This window comes from Orycteropus afer, unplaced genomic scaffold (assembly GCF_000298275.1).
Source record: "Orycteropus afer afer isolate SDZICR_OR568_19922 unplaced genomic scaffold, OryAfe1.0 scaffold00192, whole genome shotgun sequence".
Lineage (NCBI taxonomy): Eukaryota > Metazoa > Chordata > Mammalia > Tubulidentata > Orycteropodidae > Orycteropus > Orycteropus afer.
Window position 1 is genome coordinate 180301 of NW_006921779.1, and position 23752 is coordinate 204052.

General features: G+C 39.2%; 1 protein-coding gene across 1 annotated transcript in view; it reads right to left on the reverse strand.

Annotated features, from left to right (window-relative positions):
• Window positions 1-23752, reverse strand: part of MACF1 (microtubule actin crosslinking factor 1) — a 307684-nt gene that overhangs the window by 135687 nt on the left and 148245 nt on the right. Inside the window, exons 38-51 of the mRNA XM_042781878.1 lie at window positions 22995-23144; window positions 20171-20386; window positions 19934-20083; window positions 18724-18957; window positions 16235-16384; window positions 15320-15553; window positions 13801-14025; window positions 9744-10262; window positions 8805-8981; window positions 8415-8538; window positions 7133-7341; window positions 6429-6746; window positions 4519-4685; window positions 2551-2707 (exon numbers count right to left, since the gene is read on the reverse strand). Coding sequence (XP_042637812.1) covers window positions 2551-2707; window positions 4519-4685; window positions 6429-6746; window positions 7133-7341; window positions 8415-8538; window positions 8805-8981; window positions 9744-10262; window positions 13801-14025; window positions 15320-15553; window positions 16235-16384; window positions 18724-18957; window positions 19934-20083; window positions 20171-20386; window positions 22995-23144 — 3030 coding nt within the window. The remainder of the gene's footprint in view (window positions 1-2550; window positions 2708-4518; window positions 4686-6428; window positions 6747-7132; window positions 7342-8414; window positions 8539-8804; window positions 8982-9743; window positions 10263-13800; window positions 14026-15319; window positions 15554-16234; window positions 16385-18723; window positions 18958-19933; window positions 20084-20170; window positions 20387-22994; window positions 23145-23752) is intronic.

A 23752-nucleotide genomic window follows, 5' to 3' on the forward strand; every position in this document is an offset into this window, starting at 1 on the left:
AACAACAACAACAACAACAGGCTACACTTTGCATTTATCAAGGGAACTTAGGTTGGGTTGGAAGCCAGAGTTCTAATTACTGTGATAGATGATAGCAAACAACCGCGTTTGGTTAAGGCCAAAAGTACCACTTGGTGCTAAATCTCCAAGATGTGGATTATATGCCAGAGCAGAATTTTATTCCTTTCAAAGCAGGCCGCTATCTTAGTCTTTATTCCCTTCTTCCACACTGAATTTCCCTGGCAATTAACTTGGTTTTTGACTTTAAGCTGCAGAGCAGTAGCAGAGAAAGACAGAACCTTTACATCTAGCAAACTCGTGCTGCCTAACTTCACACTGATCCTCAATCATTGCTTATCATTTCTCTTATTGATCACTTTTGATTCCACAGGGCCACAGCCCTCAAATTTCATTGACTAACAAGATATTTTAAATGTTTTGAGGGAAATACAGTGACATCTTTTGGCCACCACATGAACAACTACTATTAAGTTGTTTGGACCAAATTACTTAGAGTGGAACTGACAGGTAGTTTTTGGCCTAGAGGTGTTTGAGAAAAATTTACAGGAACATTAACTTGGGAAACAAGAAAGTTTGGGAACTTCTGCCCTAGGGAATTCCCCATAGCAAATGCTCTCTGCAAGCAATTAAACGCTTCTCTTTTTTCTGCTCAAGATAAAGCCTGCTTAACCGAGAAAATAAGGACAAATGTACACATGTCAGTTATAGGCAGATTTGGCAGATTCCAACAAAAACAAGAGATATGTTACCAGTGTGGGCAGAGGCTGGATGTCCGACTATGAATCAAAAATGGTATAGCATCACAAAACAAAATGTATATGATCTGGAATTGAACCCACTCCTGTGGCTTCCAGCGAAACATAAGACAAGCATATGAGCTGAACATTGGTAGATACACTCCTCGGAGGGATCACTCATGGGAGAATAGAAACACTGTGTACACGCAAGGAGACAGCTCGTGGGGCAGGAGTGCATGGGAGGGAAGGACACAGGGAAGAGGTAACCATGGAAAGGAAGTGGGAGGGGAGCTGTTGCATTGTGGGAAATTACAGTCAATGTCATGAGACAAAGTGTATGTGAGCTGCTATATGGAAAATGAATTTGCTCTGTAAACTTTCACCCAAATCACAATAAAAATTAAAATGAAAAGATTAAAACAGTCATTTATGTAAACAACAAAGTACATATGAACTGTAAAACAAATCTACTTTATGAACTTTCACCCAAATCACAATAAAAATTAAAAAAAAAAAAAAAGATGGTACAGAGGGATTCTTCAGGGGATAGGAGGAAGCTTGGTCTATCCTTGAGGGTACCCTTCTAACCATCTGATTTTAACTTTTCCTTTATTCGCTGGAGTACTTACTGCTAGCTCTTTCCTTCTCAATTTCCTTATCATGTTCTGGTTACTTGTGCATTAGAGCTTAAACTCTAAAGCACTTGGTTTGTGAAAAGCTGTGGTCTACAGTGGGAGCCCTAACTCTACTTTGAGGCTTGACATAAGTTTTAGATGCCTTTTGAGTTCTTTCTGACCCTTAAACCAAAATTGTGGCTATGCATAGACGACGTCCAGGACAAACCTAGGGAGAGGCAGTATGCCCTCAGGAAGACTGGGGTTGAAAGCTGATTGAGCTCACACAAAGAACTAGAGAACTGGCCTGGGTGCATCCTTATCTAATTTAAATTAAGGTTGGGGCCCTGGCATTGTAGCTTGACTTAAGTGTCATGGTCAAGAGTCATATCTAGACCACCACCTAGCTACATGGTCAAGCCCCAGAACCAATCTTGTAACCCTTTTTAATGTTCAGTTACATACATATCCTAATCATGGACCTTTCTGTAGTCCCACCTGTGACAATGATGAATTGATGTGCCACCAATCATGATTTTGTGATGATTCCCTTTGTTTTTAATCATATATAATTAGCCCCATGGCTGTAACTCAGCAGACTCCATTCAGCTTTCCGTACTGTGTACATGCTGATGGTTCTCTCATCCTGGATTGTCTTTGTTCTATCTAAGGCTTAATAACAGGGTCTCTACTGAACCTGTTTGAATCTGGACTCCTTTTCCCCTATTATGCTTGTTTGTAAGTATCTGACAATTCTCAAATATCCCTGGGTGTTTTGCCACCCTAAAGGTTTGCCAACATAAAGCTCTATGGAAGAAAGGCTTGGTGACCTGCTTCTGTAAAGACTGTTGTGAAAAAAGAGAGACAGCTTCTTAACGATTGGACTTTGACAACTGTCTATTATATAATCCACCATCACACCAGAGACACCCAAGAAACAGCTGGAACTTTATGTATTTTATTCCTAGAAGACTTTTTTTCTGTTTTTGAAAACAGGAGATATTATGGAGCTCAGTTCTTGGGTAGGTGGGAACAACATAAAAAGAATGGAAAAATTCCTATTCTGATAACTTGCAGACTGTTAACTTAGATTTCTCATACTATTACCCTACCACATTTGGAGATTAGTCCAAATAAGCTGCATAGCCTGACTCCTAGAGACCCTTTTGTTTACCTACCTTCAGGTGTTCAATCTCTTTTTCCAGTTCTTTAGTGCTCCTGAAAGTCTCTGTAGGTGGAATACTCTCTTCAGTTTCCTTAAGCCATTTCTGGAAGGTCCTAACTAACTTTCTGAATCCATCCAATTGCTCCTGGCAAGATGACGCATCTTCCTCTCTGTCAATGAAGAAGTTTTGTTACTTGACAGACTAAACTTTGTAGAGAAGTCAACGGAGCTAAGACTAGGTTTCATGCTGGAACTCTGAGCACCAGTTCCTAGCAGGGACTTTCCTTTCCAGATCTTTTCCACAGCAGGTTTGACTAAACAACCACATATAATATAGGAGAGTGTCAAACTCTGGAAGCTATTGCCCTTGTTTAGACATTCCTGAGGGAAGGAGCCTTCAATCTTACTCAGGCTTAAGTGAAAGTGAGAAAAACTAAAAGGAGCCTGTTATTTAAATAGGCACTATGATACAATGGAAAGAATGCAGGCCTTGGATCTAAATTCCAGCTGCTACTTTTTAGGTATTTGACTCTTTCAAGGCCCAGCTGAAAGGCTAATTTCTTTTGCAAGCAAGATGCTAAACTTGGCTCAGAGAAGTGATTAGTCCTGGGTGGAACACACCAATGAAGAAAATAAATCACAGAGAATTCAATCACAGTTTTGGAAATGGCCACATGTATCACTCAGGCCAGAGATCCTGGTTTCACACACAGCTAAAAGGCCGTCAAATGTACGGGAAGGAAAACAAAAGCTTCTTGGTGTTTGTCCCCATCCCTTCCACTATGCAATGGTTAAGTACTGGTCTGTTAAATGAAAAGTGAGGTTGGTGGTTCAAACTCACCAGTAGATTTTCAGGAGAAAGGACCAGATAATATGATGTTGTAAAGATTTACAATCTAGGAAACCCTATGGGGCAGTTCTATAGGGTCCTATACGGTCAATATGACAACACACAATAACTTAGTACTTATAAGGCCTCTGGGTGTTTTGCCAACATAAAGCTCTGTGGAAGAAAGGCCTGGTGACCTGCTTCTGTAAAGACTGTTGTTGCTGTATATTGTGATGTTGATTTTGACTCATAGTGACCCCATGTGACAGAGTAAACTATGCTATAGGGTTTTCTAGGATGTAATCTTTATGGGAGCAGATTGCCAGGTCTTTTGCCTGCAGAGCCATGGGGTGAGTCTGAACTGCCAACCATTAGGTTAGCAGCCTAATGCTTAACTGCTGCACCACTAGCCAAGAAAACTCAATGTAACAGTGTTACTCTGAAACAGATGGAGTCACCATGAGTCCACAGCAACTAACTCTACAGCAATGGGTAATTGAGTACTTGTTTGAGAAATTGCTTTCTTCTTGTAACTAAGGCAGTCATCTGCAATACCAAGATTATATATAGCTAAAGGAAGATTTGTTTAAGAAGTCTTGGTAATGCTCTTAAACCCATGTCATAATTTCTACTAAAGAATCACGGCTTTTCAACAGTGAACTGACAGTTTAAAATAAGTCTTCTTTGTCACATATTCACTTGTTTGCCTCAAAGGAAGAATCTATACATTCTCTAAAACAGCAATTTGTACATGGTCAAAACAAGCACAGAAAGTGTCAACAAAATCCTTAATTATGTCTGGGAAGTCTCCAATTTTCCTCCTTATTTCAAATAATCCTACTTATGACCCTAATTTGTTCATGCTCTTTGGCCCAGGTAACCTGGGCTTTTGATTCTATTGAGAGAAAACTGAGCCCATTACTGACATGAAATTCATTATTTAATAATTAAAAACAAAACAAAACAAAACACTACGTATTGAGTAGATTGGGTAACTACAGCTGAAACAGGCACTTTGCTATCTTCTATATCTTAGTAGCAAAGTCTTGATGCCATCCTTTCTGAGGAAAGAGGAAGAGAGAAATATCATTGCACCCAATAGTGTGAAAACGTTAGCTCCTGCCACTGACCAGCACATATATGAAAACTCACCTTTCTTTGACTGTTTTCTGTAGTTCTGTGAAGTCCTTTTTGAGATTCTGCACCCTATCCTGGTGCTGGGATAGGTCCAGTACAAAACCACAGGAGCTAAGTTCAGTAACCAGGTGCTCAAGAGTATCCAGGTTCTCCTGTTGGTCTTGCATTTCCAAATTGAGCTCCTACAAGGCAATGAAGGAACCGTTTTCAATTGTCTGCTCATTAGAAATAAGTGAAAAAAGAAAATAAGCGAATGCATGGGATCAACTGATAGATCAAACCATTCAACACACAGGATCTCTCTAAGCCACTGGGGAATAGCCAGGAAGCATCAAGAGACTGACCTCCTTAAAACAAACATAAGAAAATGAAAAAAATAAAAGGAGGTTTTTGTAATCAAAATGACCTGAAATTCAATCCTGGCTTCGTTCTTTTTTAAACAGCTTTACTGAGATATAATTTATACTGTATAAATCCATCCATCTTAAGTGCATAATGAATGGTTTTAGAATATTTACATAGTTGTGCAGCCATGGCTTGGTCTTAAGTTACTCAGTTTTTCTATGCTTCCATAGCCTCTTCTGTTAAACAGGACTAACACAGTATCTTCATTATTATTTAATATTATTTTTTAAAATACATTTCATTGAAGTATAATTTATGTGCAGTAAAATACACAAAACTAAAGTGACATGGGTCAATGCTGTCTTCGTTATTATTAAAACTCTTTGAAGATATTAGCCAGTGCAATTAAGTAAAAGAAAATAATTTGTGATTTAAGAACTGGTAAAGAAGAGGTAAAACTTTATTTGCAGATCATGCAAAAGTATACTTGTAAAACTCAAGAGAATTAACAATACAACTAAATTAAACAATGAAATGATTCAGTATGACAGCAAGATATAAAATCTCCATATAAACATCAAGAGCAAAAACCTTATACCCCACTTACAAAAGCAACACAAAAGGTACAATCTTAGAAATAAAATAATACAAAATGTACAAAACCTTAATAAAATTTCAAAACACTCCTGAAAGACACAAAAACAGATGTGAACAAATGGAAAGACATCCACAACGATGTCAATTTTTTACCAATTATGTGTGTATATGTATAAGGGCATGTGTGTATGTGTATAAACTAATCCATGAAATCTATGTATAAATAAAGTGATGAAAATCCTAAACCCCCCACCAAAAAAAAAAACCACAACATCATAAACAAAGTCAAAAGACAAAGGACAAAAATGGGAGAAAACATCTGCCACGTATCACAGTTAAAGAGCTAATATTCCTAATATGTAAGAACTCTTAAAAATTAAGAGGGAAAAAATAACAAAAAATTGAAATAGGAAAAGACACAAATCAACAGTTCACAAATAAATGACCCTTAAATGTATAAAATATATTCAACTTCACTCATGAGAAGAAAAATTAAAACTACACTGAAATACCTATTTTACCTGTCACTCTGGTAAACATTCAAAAGTTTGACAGCACATTCTATGGGTGATACACAGGGACTCTCATACATTGCTGGTGGGAGTGCAAATGGAGACATCCCCACAGAGGAGAATTTGGCTGTATCTAAGAAAATTACACATGCATTTACCTTTGATGCAACAATTTCACTCCAGGAATTTATTTTGAAAATACTATTCCACCAACAACCTGTGAGCTCAGTGACTTGAGTGTGACCCAATGTGCTGAGTCCCTTTGCTGGTCTCAGTTGAACATGTAGTATGAGTGAAAAATAAATCTAGGTTGTGTTTTTCAAAAATGGGCAAATAGTATCTAACAGGATGGCTGTTATAATTCTGTAAGGTAAGACAGGTAAAGTTTCCGGTATACTGCCTGACATAGCATGTGCTGCTCAGTAAATGTTGGTTCTCTCCTTGCCTTTCTTATGGCAGATGTATGCTCACCTGGATCTGTTGGAAAAAATGTGCAATATCTTGATCTGGCTGATTTCCAGAGGCCAGCATCCGAGTTTTGTTTTCCATGAACTGCTGCAGCTTTTCAGAAAGATGCTCAAACATCTCTGCCTGGGGCAGAAGATTCTTTAGGGAGCTCTCCTTTTCTTGTTGCTGTAGACAGAGCTGTTCAAAGCGTTGGCTCACCTCCGCCAGTTTGCCCTGCAGCACTGATGCTGTGGTGCTGTCTGCTGTCTCCATGAATCGGGTCACCATCTCATGAGTGGCCTCCAAACTGCTCTTTTGCCGAGCAATGTCCTGCTTCAATTTCTGCCATTAAGAACATGTCTGTTAGCTCTGGCTCACTTACCCCAAGATATCTCAGCTACAAATGAATAAATGGCTAATAAACTATAAGCTCACCTCCTAAGAGGGCTGGAGAATCACAACTGAGCTTTCATAGTACATCTATATCTCAATCCCTTAGTTCTCCACCCCATTCCACCAAATGACATTGTTGTCACTTTTCCTCAAGCTCAACCATGGTTTGAAAATTGGGCATAAACATCTTTACATGGATCAGTCCTTCTCTCTAAATCTTCTAAAACTAGAAGATGCAGGGAAATGAACTCTTCCGATATTTTAAAAAAATAATATAACTTTGGCACATGGTAAAGACTCCCTCTATACTAACCCGAGGGGCATACAGGTCTTACCATATTAGTGGCCAGGGCTTCTTGGATGATTCCTGATGAGAGTGATGTCACCTGTTCCCCTCCCAGGTTTCTTTCCACTTCCCCAATGGACTGCAATAAGCTCTCTAGGCTTTCCTGAACACTCTGAGAGTGGGCAATTGCCTTCTGCAGCAGAGCAGAGCGCTCAGCCAGATTACAAGAAAGGCTCTGGAAACGGCTGAGTATGGAATCTGGTAAATCAAGGCCAGGGGAAAAAAAGGGTAGAGATTATTATATTGTGCTTTTAAAAAGGCGTGTATCTAAACTGCACACCAATAATAATGATGGACATCAAGACAAACTAATAGAAAGGGACATCAAGACAAACTAATAGAAAGAAGAAGCTTAAAGTCCCTTAGTGTTTGAGCCAAATTCAATAAGCATTATTTACTTAAACCGAAAAAAAAAAAACTAAACTCAATGCTATGGAGTTGGTCCCGACTTATAGCAAGCCCTCCTTGGGTTTCCGAGGTGGTATCTCTATGGAAGTAGATTGCCCAACCTTCCCTCCAAGGAGTGGCTGGTAGGTTTGAACTGCCAGCCTTCTGGCTAGCAATCAAATGTCTTAGGCACTATGCCACCAGAGTTCCCATTATTTAGTTAGCACATACTAAGTGTCAGAAATCAGGCTAGATGCTGAAGCCTAAAAGTAATTAAGATAAGGTTTCTGCCTTCTGCAAACTTAACCCTCTAATAAAATAATTGCTAGGCCAATGTCTCACTTCCTAGGCAGAGGAAGGCATATCACAATTAACTATAAAAAGAAAATTATAAATGCTCTATTGGTAGTAGGAGTTATATATTAGAGAAGCCTAAAAGGAAGAACGATTATTTTCTATCTTTTGTTTTTTAGTGGGGAGTTAGTAGTAGTGGTGGTCAGGACTTGACAAAGTGACTGACTTTTTTGCTACATCTTAAAGCATGAGCAAGATTTTATCATACATGGTAAGCACCCAATAAATGGTAGCAGCTAAGCAATAGGAAAAATTTCAGGGATAAAGTAACAAAGAAACATCTGGTCTTCTTGTGAAAGGGGAGAAGTGGGGTGAAGATAGAGGGCAAAATTCCTGGGAGAAAAGGGTTAAAGTTAGATTGTGCAAGAATAAAGTTCATGAGAGGGGAAGCTACTTGATGATAAGTCTGTCTATTCATCTTTGTCTCATCAGCCCTAGTCTTGTCTTGTACCACAGGTACCTGTACAGAACAATGTGATCTATTACAGAACAGGAATTAAGGGAGAACTATCTGTGTCGCTATTTCATACCTGTAGTTTCTTGAGCATATTTGTGGTCTGGAGCTGGCACACCTTCAATTTCCATGAGGTCATGAGCTACTTTTTGAAGCTTTTCTACAGGTACTTGGTGCTCAGCCAATTCCTCCTGCAACTGCTGCTTGTTCATGAAAGGGGACAAAAGAAAAATATCTTGAGTAAATAATCAAAGCTGGTTCTAGGAACCTAGAGCTAAGCAGCTTTACAGAATCATCTTCAGTTTATTCAGAGTCAGAGATAAGCACAAAGTGTTTAGGAATCAGTTCTTATTCAAACCATCCCAACTGTTGTCTTTAACCTATGCAAGTATCTGCTATTGTTTGGGGTACTCAAAGTCATGCAACACAACGTCTATTTGATAGTCCAACACAGCCAGCATCCTACCTTTGTTGTTAAAAGCTGCTGTTGTAGGATACCAGGGTCAGAGGCAACAGTTTCTGACAGGAGCCTCTCCACATTGGCCTCACAAGTCTTCATCCAGGCCTGCAGGCTGTTCACACTGCTCTGGAATTGCTGATACTGGCCTAACAACATGTTCAGGTGAGAACCCAGCCGTGTACACTGTGCCGGAGAAAGAAAGGAAACCATACTTAAGCGAGGTCAGGCCAAAGGCAGCAGTTTTCTGGGCACAGCCCAAGGAAAGAGGCCTGGATTTGCTACCGAAAACTCACTATAACCCATTTAAGAGTACTGCTTGAGCTCTATGAATAGATGACTACCAACGACTTTTTACAAAAGGGATTGTCATTGTTTGCTCCATACTCTTCATCCAACCTTATTATATACCCAGGAAGATTTAATAAACTATATGGCAAGCCAACAAAGAAATATAAATCAAGTTGCAGGCAAAGGTAGGGATGAAAAGGTGCAAAAAGTCTTTTAGGGAGTTTTGGGATGTTGGTAGAAAGTACAACAAAGGTAAGAAGAATTGATAGGACTCTAAACCTTAGCATCTAGAGGGAGTTCATAAGATAGAAAGATAAGGATTTATCCTAGATGGTCTGTATAGGAATAAAGACTGTGCAATTGGTTTAAGATTTCCCATGCTATCTCTCTTTGGAACCCAAGCCTTCTGGTCAGGATACGAGAAGGTCACCAGCACCTTTATCAGAGGCTTGAGACAAACTCCAATACTGCTAAGATCAAGCATTAGCTGGGGGCCCAACACATTTAGCATTTTTATAGGAGCTCCAGAACAGTCTCTGCCTGGGGTCACTATACAGATGAACACACCCATCTGTGTCCTGAGAGTCTCACTCTAAGCCCCAGAATCTACCTACGGTCATCTGAGAATTGCCATGAAACCAGGACCCTCTCCCTTACCTTTGAATGGAGAGCAGTGTATCTTTCTGTTGCATCCCTCAGCTTCTCCTTCACCAAGTTTCCAGTTGCTGATGGTTCACTGCCTTTCTCAAAACTGTTTTTTGTGTCCAAGACCTTCTGTCCAGATATAGTCACAAATCTCAAGTCTCCTTTGTGGGAAATCACGTCCTCTGAAAAGCTCCCCTGCCGCTTCAACAGAGAGGGAAGTGCTGCAGGGCTGCTGTCTCCCTTATGCATGTTCTCCAGTTCTTTCTCAGACCGTTCCAGCCAGTTTTCAAACTCTCTATGATCCTGCAGAAACTTCTGCAACTCATCTCGAAGGCTCTGCACTCCCTTCAGCTCTGCCTCTGACTGGGTCAGGGAAGTTGCATACTGTACCTTTAGCTCTCCCAGTTTCTCCTGCAACATCTGCCGTTCCTCAGGTGTGAGATTGTGACCATGCTGGTCCAAGAAGGCCTGAGCTGACTGGGTGGCCAGGATGAAATTTTGTTGCTGGGATAGCAATTCTTGGTGATGAGCCTGGATAATTATTTCCCAAAACAAAAGATAGTAAGGAAACTACAATGATTTGGCTATGTCTATAGCAAGAGGTAAAGTGAGGTCTTACTAGAGCACTTTTCCAGTAGTTCAGAAATCACCAATATCTCCTACTCTCTAAGCATTATTCCATATGCTAACACCAGCTGAACTGATACTACATACAAGACTTCATAGCTTTCAAAGTGATTTTACAGATACTATCTCATTTGATTCAAGGCACAACCCTTTAACGTGGGTAGGCAATATATTACTCTTACTAAAGATGAGGTAAATAAATACCAAAAAAGATGTCATTATGTCTTAACTAAGGCCACACAATTAAGAGACAGAACTAGGACCAGAACCTGATTTTTTCATTAAGCCACCTAACTCTAAGCTAATATAAAAATGGTCAACTAATAATTATCCATGTTCACGGAAGGGGAGAGTATGCTGAATAAGCCATACATATGACAATACAAAAATTGCAGATGCTTTGGCTGTGAATTATGTTACTCACATATCCACAAAGATATTCCTACTATGAAAGACCATGGAAAATTAATTTATTGAACAGTTTGTAGATCAGTGAGAGTGAAATGTATTTCTGAATAGTATAGTTAATTTGCACCTTTTTTTAGGTACAAGCTATGTATATGTGCATATATGTGGACTTTTTTTTCCTATTCCAATGGAATACAAGTTCTTTGAAGACAGTTATGCATTTTTTTTAAATCATGTTCTTCCTCAGCCTAATAGAGGACAGTGAGAGTTTAGAGCTGACTATCTATATTGTCTTGCAATGACCTAGGAAAGGACTCTAACCTACTTTTCTTCAGCCTTCAGCTTCTCATATCATCTCAGGAAAGCTGGGCTGACAAACATACCCTGTTCAAAGAGCAGGGGGCAGTATTACAGCTTTATCTATACAACAGCTAGATACCCCTACCTCATCCTCTAACCCATGCAAGCAGTTTCCTTCCTGGGATGAAGATGCTACACTGTCAGGCTGACTGCCGTCAGCAGAAGATGTCAGGAGGCTCCCTGCGGACAGTGAACCATCTCTGCCTTGTGTAACTGTCAGACTACCAGGCCTGGAGGACACACTTACAATGTATCTTCCAAGTGCAGAAGTGGCATGCAAGAGGCAGAGATTCTATTAACACAAAATAAGGCAATGGCCCACACAGGCTGTTCAACAGAAGTATTCCAGTTAGCCGAATATCCTGTGATACAAAGGTATCATGACTAAAATACATGATCCATGTGTGTATAAGTACCCGAAATATCAGAGGATGAGAATGGGGGCTGTGAGTGTTGTACAAAGCTGGAATACTGCTCCCTACTATTTGATATATAATCTTTTTAAAAATCATTCAATATAATATGCCTGAATGTGCCAGGTAATATCCTAGGAGATAGGTTATCTGATTGAGTCACTGGTTTATCTCCAATGCCTGAAATACAGTAGGTGTACAATATTTGTTTAAAGAATAAATAAATGAGCAGAAATAAAAAATGAGCAAGAAACAGTGTCTATAGGCCTTTAAGTCTACAGCCTAGAGAGCAATGCAGACAAAAAAACAACAAAGAGTGAAAAATGTTACAATGTAGGGAAGGGTATAATAGAGCATATTGGAGCAATATGTAATCTAACTTTGGGAAGTGGTAAAGAAGGGCTTCATCTCTAAACCATGGTCTGAAAAATTAGTAAAAATTAACCCTGAACAGGGTCCTTCCCTCATCAGAGAGGCAAGAATGTTCTGCGAGCATGCAAAGGCCCAGAAGCAAGTAAGAGATCACTCTGACCTGTGGGATCAATATAGCTAAAGACTTGAGTGTGAGGGGTGGTAAGAGATAAGGCCAAGTAAGTAGGAATAGTTCCTGAGGGAGGCATTGTAAACCATGTTAAAGAGTTCAGAATTCACCTTCAGAGCTAACTAACCACTAACTAACTACTAACTCACTGCCATTGAGTCAATTCTGACTCATAGTGACCCTCAAAGTGTTTCCAAGGCTGTAAATCTTACAGAAGTAGATTGCCTCATCTTCCTCCCATGGAGCAGCTGGTGAGCTTGAATCACAAACTTTCTGAGTAGTAAGCAAATGCCTTATCCACTGCACCACCAAAGCCCCTTTTAAGGACAATAGGGAACCATTAAAAGGTTTTAAGGAAGAATATAGCATTTTAGAAAGATCACTAGGTAGTACAGGAAATGAATTGGGGGTAAAAGCCAAGAGGCAGGAGACCAGTAGGAGCTGCTATAATAATACAAGCTAAAGCTGATAGTGGTCTCAACTATACTAACATCTCAATGGAGAGGAAGAAGCGTGAATGACTTTGAGAGAGACATAAGAAGCAAAATACATGGAACCTGTGACTGATTTGCTATGGTAGAGTAGGGGAAAGAAAGTAATCTAGGATTCTGTTTAGTTAAGGCAATACCAGCCACTTCTCCTCAGAAGAAAGGTTGGGCAATCTACTTCTGTAGTGATACTGCCTGGGCAACCCAAGGAGGGGTCGCTATGAGTCGGGTCCGACTCGATGGCACATAACAACAACAACAACACAGGAAGAAGAACGTGTTTGATACGGAGTGACAGTGTTAGATAGGAAATAGGAGTTTCATTTTTTGGTTTAAGGTGCTTGAGGTTCCAAGTTCCAAGCAGACAGATGGATTCATATCCAGATTTGAAGGTTAGGACAGGCATCTGGGCTGAAGATAAATATATGATGGAATTCATCAGTACAAATGATAACTAAAGTGTTGTGAGTAGATTAGACCACCCTGAAAGATAAGAAGAGGACCTAGGACACGATGTCAAATGAAGCATGTCAGTATTTCTAAAGCTAGCCAGGAAGAAGGATTACCAGGGTAGAATAGTGCTATGGAAATCAAAGGAGAAAGTTATTTCAAGAGGAATAACCAACAGTGTCCGTTACGGGTTGAATTGTGTCCCCCAGGAAGATAATATTGAAATCGTAACTCCTACTACCTGCAAATGTGACCTTATTTGGAAACAGGATTTTTGTAGATGTAATCAAGTTAAGATGAGGTCATCAGGGTGGGCCTTAAGCCAATATGCCTGGTATCCTTACAAGAAGAGGAGAAGAGAGACAGAAATACACACAAAGGGAAGAAGGCCATGTGAATACAGAGCATGTGAAGACAGAGACAGAGACTAGAATTATACTGCCACAAACTAAGGGATACCTAGGGTTACCAGAAGCTATAAGAGGCAAGGTATGATCCTCCTAAGAGGCTTTACAGGGAGCATGAGCTGGCCGATACCTTAATTTATGACTTCTAGCCTTCAGAACTGTGAAAGGATAAATTTCTGTTGTTTTAACCTATTTAAATTTGTGGTAATTTATAACGGCAGTCCTAGTAAAAAGAACACAGTGTCAAAAGCCATTTAGACATCAAAGAAGATATGGGCTGAGAAGAGTTCACTGGATTTAGGGAAAGGAAATCATGGTGACTTGTCCAGAGCCAAAGAGATTCTCCTCAGATAGTGAGGAAGCTAACATCCTCACCTTTATCTTCTCATATTGCTCGTCCAGCTTCTCTGGGGCTTTGTTCACCCCTTTGTGACCATCAGTGGCATCCAAGGTTCCTTTTCCCAGGCCAGCTCCCAAGATCTGCTCCATTCTTGGAAGACTGGCCGACAGCTGTCCACCAGATGATCCCAACGAAGTTACCCAGTCCAAGAGAGCATCAATCTTATTCCTGTTCTCTGCCAGTTCCTTTGCTGCTTTACTCTGAAAGCCAGTTAATTTAGTGAGAAGGCCTTAGATAGTAAGTTACACAGTCATAGGTTAAGAGGGGGAAAATCTTATGCTAAAGGAAGACTGGACAGTCTTTAGACACACAAAAAAGAATTAACATCTAACATCTGTTGAAAAATAATTATTTAAAACAATTTCTTAATTTCTTCTTAATATCAAGAAGAAAGGGCTAATCCCAGGACTTGAAAAGGCTTTTACTAACAGATCATTTAGTCCTCCTACCCCAGCAAGGTTTCAGGGAATCCTTTCTAGGTGCAGAAGTGGCACACAAGTAGGGTAAGAAAGAGCACAGTCACATTCAATTATCTGGCTGCTTGTCTCTAAGGGAAAGGCAGACTTCTCTCGTCCTTTTCTCTGCCAAGCAGAATACTGAGTGCTTGCATTTGTTTCTCAAATTCTATTTTGTGATTCAAGTATTTTAATTAATTAAATGGGTTGTGTCTGTTTATTTATTGATTTACTAACATGTATTCTGACATAATCTGAAATCGTGAATTTAGAATTCATCTTCATGTAATTTGTTTTTCTTTTCGATGTTCTCTACCTTCCTCACTAGAGTCAGAGCCTACAGCCAAACAAAGGATTCCAATTTTAACTGCCAGTGCTAAATGGGGTACAGAAGATCAGACTTTATCTTCTCTTTGGTTTATCCCAATGCCCTGATTCCTACTGTAATTAAATGCTATGTACTACCCTTCCTAACCAAGGTGGTAATTTTCTAATTAGCCAGAGAAGTGAGTATACAGATATTAATCTCATTCTGTATGTGTGTGTGTGCATAGTAATATGCAGTTCCTACCATTATTACTTCTGATTTAAAAGTTCTTCTGGATGTTTCATGTAAAAATGAAGATGGACTCGCTGACCTGATCCTTAAGTAGTCCTTTTTTGTGATCCTATCCTCTCTATGCCACCATTTATCTGTCAGTTGGTTGTACTGTGGTGGTTTGTGTATTGCTGTGATGCTGGAAGCTATGCCACCAGTATTTCAAATGCCAGCAGGGAAACCCATGGAAGACAGGTTGCAGCAGAGCATCGAGACTAAGACAGACCAGGAAGAAGGACTTGGTGGTCCACTTCTGAAAAAACTGGCCACTGAAAACTTTATGAATAGCAGAGACTGGGCAGAGTTTTCATTCTTTTGTAATCACTATCAGTCAGAACCAACTCGTCAGCAGCTAACAACAACAGCATGCTTTCTATGTGCTTCTGTTTTGTGTAGGTACTAAAATTTTCTTTTTTGAAAAATATCAAGTGTTATAGTTACCTTTTCAGTCTCCTGCTGTAAGGCTGAGGTCACTGCTTCCTCCAGTTCCTTCTGGGCCACCCGTGTTCGACCCTGGAGAGCCTCATGTTGCTCTTTAGCCTGTTGAAGTTTTTCCCGAAGATCTGTCAGCTCATGGGGGCTCAGCTTGGTCTGGTTCTCTTCCAGGAACCCTTCAATGTCTTTGACAACACTGGCAAATGAGGTGGCATGATTCTGAATGTCGTCCTGTAAATCCTTAACACATGAAAAGAGAGATGGGAGAAACTTCAACTTTGCTTCCCTAACAGTACAAAGATGGAGTGACCAGGATGACATTGCTGCCACTGACTTACGTTGCTGACTACAGTTTGCTTAAAGCTGAGGCCTAAATCAATGCAAAGAAATGTAAACATATTTAATTTTCTAAGCAAATATTTAATTAAGGTGAAAAGGAGACTGCCCATAAACATGTTGAATAGCAGAGATTTTTATTTTGCGATGACATCCTCAAAGAAATCATTCTCCTATAAAGGAAAATTTGGCAGCATGATTCTAGCAGAGTTGAGACCTGGCTGGTACTTTATACTCTCTCTACTTTATACTCATCATCTTTAGTATGGCCTTTAAGGATCAGTATGATCTAGTTCCCAACTACCTCTCTGGCTTCATCTTTTACCAATCAATCTTCCCTTGCTCTTTAAACCCAGCCAAACTTTCCTTTAGTTAACTTGAATATGTTGTACTTGATCCCATTCCTATCTCAAGTCTAACATACAAGCCTCTGCTGGGTATGTTTTCTTCCTCCTCCCATCCCTTCTTGCATTAATTCCTACATATTCTTCATTTCTCATTTGGATACTTCCTAAGTGGCACATAGCAAGGCTTTAGGAGCACTTGCTGAAGGAATTTAAAAAAAGTAGATTAACTCATACTGACCTTCAAGTCACTTTGGTTTTTCTGTAAGGTAGACAGGTCCTGTTGGGTGGCTCTGCCTTGGTGGCCCATCAAAGTCCTTTCCGCCTGTCCTACCCAGTTGCAAAGATCCTCCAGTTTCTGGTGACATGTATTCTGTTGTTTCTGCAGGGTCTAATTAAAATGCAAAGGAGTGAAGAGACAACAATTGTCATTTCATAAGCACAAGATAATCTCCTGAAATACAAACCAGGAAGGTTACATATTAAGGATGGAAAAGTGCGTGGGAGACTGGAAAAGGCACAGAAATCATACTCAGAAAGCTCCCCTTGTTTGGATAGTCTGCTGTGTAAGGACTATGATCTGGATTATAACCCAAGATCATTTCAGGAAACAATGTTCCTACTTTAGGTTTTTGTTTGGGGCTTTTCTGCCAGGTTGCTATTATTATCCTTGGAAATGGAGAGCAGGGATCCCAGATGGTTGAAATCCATAGATGATAATGATAATAAATTGATGGTTCTGATCATTTCCTCCACTAGAACCAGGGGATTTGCTACATATTAAGTCAAAATATGGAAAATTAGAAGGACTACAGTAGGAGGAAAAATCAAGGATCTGGATAATTCATAAGCTAATTTAGCTTTTTAATAATTGAACTGACTTTATAAATCAAACGACTCACAAATGCAGAAAGCCATTAAATAGAATGATTACATGCCAGGCACCAGGGGCTTGAGCTGGCTATATTGAGAAGAAGGAAATTGCCCAGGAATAGCAACTGGCTCACTCCTTCAGGTGACTACAGTGATATCAAAGGGAAAAGCCAGGCCCAAGGGGAGGGAGGAAGGATGTTTCTATGCCTGATCCTTTCTCTAGATCCCATCTCACTTGCATGACACTGAAGCACCGGACCGAGCAATTGAGCATGATGTGTTCTCCTGACCATCCTTCTAAAACAATTTTTCATCAATGTCTACCTTCTGATGGCATTTTAGTCACCTGCACTTACAAACAGGTGGTCAAATTGGCCCTCTCTCCCCCTCTTTGGGACAAATAGAAGGGCTCTGGAAGATAACTCCTAAGAGCTCTTCAGCTGTAAAACGGGATCTTCATGGGTTAGGATGGGTGTAGACTGAATCTGAAAAAAGCAAAGCAAACAAGTTAACACAGACATACACACACATTCAGGGAAAATATAGAGAGAAGTAGAGCATTTCTGACAATAACAAGGTTAATAAACATTGTGGAATTAATTATGTGCTCAGGGAGAATATTCACATGCAGTTCTATCACCTGCTCCAGCTCAGAGTCCTACTTTGGATCTGGGCTGTGTCTTAAAGTGCTCAGACCAATGCTACTTCATTAATTATTCATAGGCTATTCCATACCAAGAAAGGGACTTGCATATTTGCAGATATGGAAGGCAACTATGCATATATCTGAAAACATGCAAGTCCCTTTCTATATATATAGTCCCTCTCTCTCTATAAAACTACATAATAATATATAAATAACTGTAGTTGAAAGTAATATATGATATTTCATTAATTATCCATAGGCCACACCACACTGAGAGAGGGACTTACATGTTTTCAGATGTGGAAGGTAACTAAAGCATTTTAATTTCAATATAGTTGAAATAATTAAGCAGTAATAGTGAATATTTGGCACTGACTAACTTGCTTTCCTTTAAGCCTGGATCCAAAGCTCAATTCTCTCTTTCTCCTCCCACCCACATCCATCTATCTATCTATCATTTTTCTATTTTACACAGTATTTAATAAAGAAGCCCCTAGAACATTTTTATTGGTGAAAATAGCTATCATATTGTTTTGTTGTATACCAACTTGTTGTTCAAATAGCAGAAATGATGTTAATATTAATATGATTATGTTGAGTTTTACAAGAAAAGGGTTGTAACGAAAGATGATAGGATGTTAGTCTTTTTTCAAAATCTATCACCCCTGCTTCTAAACACTGCATATGATTGAACAGGCACTGGACACTATAGTGTGAAGGGCTAGGAAATAATAAAAAGAAGTGCTAAAAAATTAATAGAATTCTGATAAAAATACTGTAAATCCTTTGACAAGGCCCAGGATAAAACTGACTTTAGAACTATCCTTCTCAAGATTCAGGGTATCTAAATGTTCCTAACAACCCCCAAAAGGATGCTAAGGGAGAAAGAAGAGGACGAAAGGACTAAGTATACGATTTTCACTTGTAAGTCCGATACAGTGAGACACAGTGAGAGTAGTCACTAAAAAGTACACACCTGCACATGCATTCACACATAAACACACATGTACTCTCACACACAAAACCAAAAACATGGCAAGAAAAACAGCCAGAACAGCTGCCTCTGGGACCAGAACCATACTGGCCTGAATGACATAAAACTTCAAAATTGGTAAACCCAGGTTCTGTGATAGATGAAGACCGGCCAGAAAACCCAAAGACAGAGGACATTTCCAAAGACAAACTGAGTACAGCTTCTGGTTCTGTCTGACCTTAACCAAGGCTGCTTGCTCCATTTGTTGAAGATGGCCCTGTAAGGCATCCATCTGAGCTGCAGCCCGTTCGACAAGGTCCTGAAAGGACCTCTGTAGCTCATTAAGAAGCCTGAGCATCTGCCGGTTCTGCTGGGGGGACAAGTCCTGGGCGTGCTCAGAGATAAAGAACTGAGTATCAAAAGCAAGATCATCCAGCTGAGACTTCCTTTCAGCCATAAGCTCTTTCAAATCCTAAAGCAAGTAGGAGAAGAAAAAAAAGAGAAATAAATTTTGTGTATCTCTATCCACATAGGGGAGCTATTGGCTCTAATCAAAGAATTAAGGAGATAGGTTAATTTCTTATACTTTCATAACTGACACTGATGACTTCTAGGGCCTACCTAGCACTGGAAATACCCACTTCTGGTCTCTCCAAAGTCCTCATGAATTACAATTTAATTTCCTTTACTGATTTGACTTCTAAATGCAGTAGACTTTTAATTATTTATGCTAACAGAACTAAACTATTGCTAATCCTAAATATTTGTAAATTAAAAACAAAAACATTTTGGAAAGTATAACATGAATTTCTGGTCTGAGAGTTACCTTTCTAATTTTATTTTCTTTGGTTTAAATATATTTTTTGTATTTGTCCAGCAGTGAGTTACTGGTAGGGTTCACTAAGAATTGATTTTTAGAGTAAATAATGTTGCTTATACATATTAAAACTGTGAAAGATTACAGTTAGACTTATTACTTTGTTTCTTGAAAGCAATAAAAACTGTCAAAACACTGTTGTTGTTGTGTTATGTGCTGTTGAGTTGGACCCAACTCATAGCGACCTCTCCTTGCGTTTCCAAGGTGGTATCACTATGGAAGTAGATTGCCCAACCTTCCTTTCGAGGAGTGGCTGATAGGTTTGAACCGCCAGCCTTCTGGTTAGCAGTCAAGTGCCTTAGGTACTACACTATCAGAGCTCCTGAAGTATATAGTAATAGACCATTATGTAGACTTTCTCTTGAATAGCTGAAAAGAGAAACAATCATAATCACAAAAGCACCAGGGGTATGATAACTTAAAGAAACTTAAGATCAGGCTTTATTCTGAAACAGAAAATCATACTTTCTAAGAAGGATAAGTAAAGATGCTGCTTTGCCTAGTAGAAAAATAAAATTGATAAAACTACAAGGATAAATAAAACATGTTTCAGAATGGGTAAAGAGTTTACCTCATACTGTTGGAGATAGTGATTCAGGCTGTCAGCATCTGTTTCACTGTTATATTCCTTGCTGTTCAGAGTAAGATTGGTATTGCCAACCCAGGCCTTCAGTTCTTGAAGTTTGCTTTCTAGCTGTACTTGTTGATTTAACATTTTAGTCTAAGAAACAATGGTAAATCGGATTACTAAAATCTCCAAGCCTGTCTAGACCTTGTGAGCTTTTATAAATAAAAATGAGAAAATTACCTTTTTCACTTCCACAACATTCTGGAGGTAGAGCAGTCTGGAACTCCAAGTATCACTCACAGAGCTGAGAGACTTTTGAAGATTCTTAGCATCTTTTTCTAGAGCCTTCAACAACTGAGCAGGTACTTCTTGAGGCTGGCTGATGATAATCTGATTAACACACTCTAATTCCTGATTCACCAAGGTGGACAAATCCTTTAGCTCCCTGTCTAATACCTAAGGGGATAGAGTGGAGTTACTTGCAAAATTAGACTAGAAAATCTTGCTCTAGGCAGTAGAGTCAGGACTTGAATTCAAGTTTTCTGACTCCATTCATTGCTCCCTCCACTATCCCTTGCTGCCTCAAGAGACTGTCATGCAGAATTGACCTGCTTCATAAGCTGAAAATTAAATCAATCTAAAGGATGACTCTTCCACTTCAAATTCTAAGGGACCAAACAAACAAAAAAAAAAACCATTAAAAATATCCCCACAAACCAGCCTTTGAACTCAGCTAGTCTATAATATTCTGATCTTAAATAGAGAAGCCAGAAATAAGCTGTAGAGAAGTGTTGTGGTTCTTCTAGCATCATCTTCAATTCTCTTTCAACCACCCTACCCAATGCCACATGGTAGGTTCTAACAGCACCTAGAACTGGTAAACCTCTAAAATCTCTGTCTTCAATGTGACTCCAATCCTGTGACAACTCCTAAACTTGTTTCAGTCAAAGAACTATTCTTCTTCCCTTTCATGGCTATTTAATTCTATAAATTTCTATGTCCTTAGGGATCCCAATCCATTAGTTATCACTTTCTCTGCTCTATAACTTCAAATTCTCTTTACTGGTTCTTTCTCTTCAACCCAGAAATCTACTCAAGAACTATCTCACTTGAATAAAATTTCATTTCTCTCTCAGTACATCTTCCCAAGCTATCCCCTGTTTATCTCTCTCCCTACTTACACTATCAAGCTTCTGGAAAGAATGGTCTATATTAATTGCCAGCACCTTCTAATCTCCCATTTACCCTCAACCCATTGCAACCTGATTTATGTGCCCACCACTCACTCCACTGAAACTATCAAAATCAACAAAGATTTTCCAGGTGCTAAATCCTCCTTTTAGTCCTCATTGTGTTTAGTCTCCTTGCAGGATTTAACACTGTTGACTACTCTTCCCTTGAGTCTCTTCTTTGGTTTCTGTGAGACCACTCTTGCCTAGTTTTCTTCCAAGATCTACAATTACACTTTTTCATTCTACCTTTAGTCCTTTAAATGATGGTATTTTTTAAAGCACATTTTCCTTCAAGAGTAGTCTCTATTTCCTCCAAGTTTCTTTTTTTTATTTAGTCCTTTGTGTCAGGCTGTCTTTTGTTTCGAAGCTTTCTGGATTCTTGTGCTTGTGAGTAATGTCCTAAAAAGAGGACTAGAATCTCTAGGTGCAGAGGGAGAAATTGTTGACTATGCTGCCTACAAGAGACACACCTTAGAGATAAAGGCAAAAACAGACTAAAAATCAAAGGTTGGAAAAAGATATATCAAGCAAATGGCAACTGTAAGAGCAGGAGTGGCAAAATTAATTTCTGATCAAATTGACTTTAAGACAAAAACCACCATAAGAGACAAGGAAGGACATTACATAATGATTAAAGGATTAATTGAACATGAAGATATAAGCATAGTAAATAACTATGGACCCAATGAAAGAGCCCCAAAATACATAAATCAGACTTTAAAAGAGTTGAAAAGCCAAATAGATGGCTCCACAGTCATAATGGGAGACTTTAATACACCACTTTCATTGAAAGATAGAACTGGAAAGAAACTCAACAAAGATGTAGAAGAGCTAAACAATACAATCCACCAACTTGGCCTTACAGAATTTGTTGACTATAATGTCTAGTGAGGATGCTGGAGTTGGACCATTTAGTTGGGAAACCACTCTTATCGGTACCATTAGGTCTTTTCCCTTAGAGTAGTCAAACTCAAGATCCAGTATGTGAACTTTTAGTTAATACTACTATTTCAGTATGGAATCCCTTCCTTCAATAGCTAATCTCCTCATATCTAGAAATACTCTGTATTACACTTTCCCTCAGAGGATAATCCTTCAGTCTTCTGGTGCAGTGAAGCAGGGGTAATTTCCAGGCTATGTGAAGTAAGTTGGAGATCTAAAGGTCAAATTGCTTCTGAAACAGACTTTCAACCAATTATTCTATTTGCAGACTCATTTTCATCTCTGCTCTCTGGCACTACCACTTTCGGAGCCTTTGGGGGATTCTACAGTGTAATTCCTGAGCTTCCTAAGATTGAGATTCAGTTTTTTCAAGTCAATTATCCCCTATCCATCTGCTTTCTAACTTCTAGAACTTTACTGCTGTTTTCTCCTTTCTTGCTCTCTTTCTCATTTTGAGTTTATGCATTTTATTTAGAAAACACGTTTTCTTAATGTGTTAGTGGAATTTTGGGAAATAATAGAGATTAATTAACATATTCATTCAATCTACTATTTTTAACCCAACGTCATGCCCTCAACATTTTTTGCTTGAATTACTAAAATAGTTTCCTAATCAATCACTCTGCCGCCAAATTACTTCATTTATCCAAGATTACATAGGTAATAATTAGACTCATAGACAAGTTTATCCAAAGTCTGTTCAAGCCTGTCTATTATAAATCTTGTCCATTCTATTACAACCTAGTCCATCCCATCATTATCAGACAAGAGTCTGAGATAGTTTAGCCTGGAATAGAGTGCCAAACAGGTCTTTTTAAGCCTTGGAATCTAGAAGTTGGAACCAGCTATTTTGAAGCCAATGGGCCTGGTGGAAGTCTCTGGGAACCTACCTTGGCCTGACACAGCAGATCCTGGCGCTCTGTCAAGTTTAGCTCCAGAGGTTGAATCTGTTTAGTCCTCATTTCAATGTCCCGTAACAGAGACAGATAGGATACCAACTTCTCGTCATGTTCTAGACAGAGTCGCCGGTTATATACATTCTGTGGAGCCAAAAAGAAAACTCATTCAGACCTGACATTCTCCTTTAAATCTGCTTTTTAAAGAAGACAAAGTTTTCTTATTAGATAGAAATAAAAAGCATTATATGTATGGTAGGGAGAAATGTTACTTTGTTTAAATTCTCCCAAATCGATAGACAAAAAATGATTATGTTAACTCTTCCTCAATGAGTAAAAGCTCCTAATTAACAATCTATAAGCAGCATTTTAGCCAACATTTCCAAAAGCCAGTCTGACTTCCGGAGTATCACCTCAGTATTTCAAGGTAGCTCCAATGTTAGTTTCCAACTTAAAACTCTTATAAATTTCAGAAAGATAATCAGAGCCACTGTCTAATTTTTAACAATGGAAATAAACAGTGATATAACATAGACAGATAAGAAGCTAAGTTATAACTTAGAGAATCACCTGTTGTTGTTGTTATTTGCCGTCGAGTCGGCCCTGACTCATAGCGACCCCTCCTTGGGTTTCTGAGGCAGTATCACTATGGAAGTAGGATTGCCCAACCTTCCTTCCAAGGAATGGCTGGTGGGTTTGAACCGCCAGCCTTCTGGTTAGCAGTCAAGTGCCTTAGGCACTATGCTACCAGA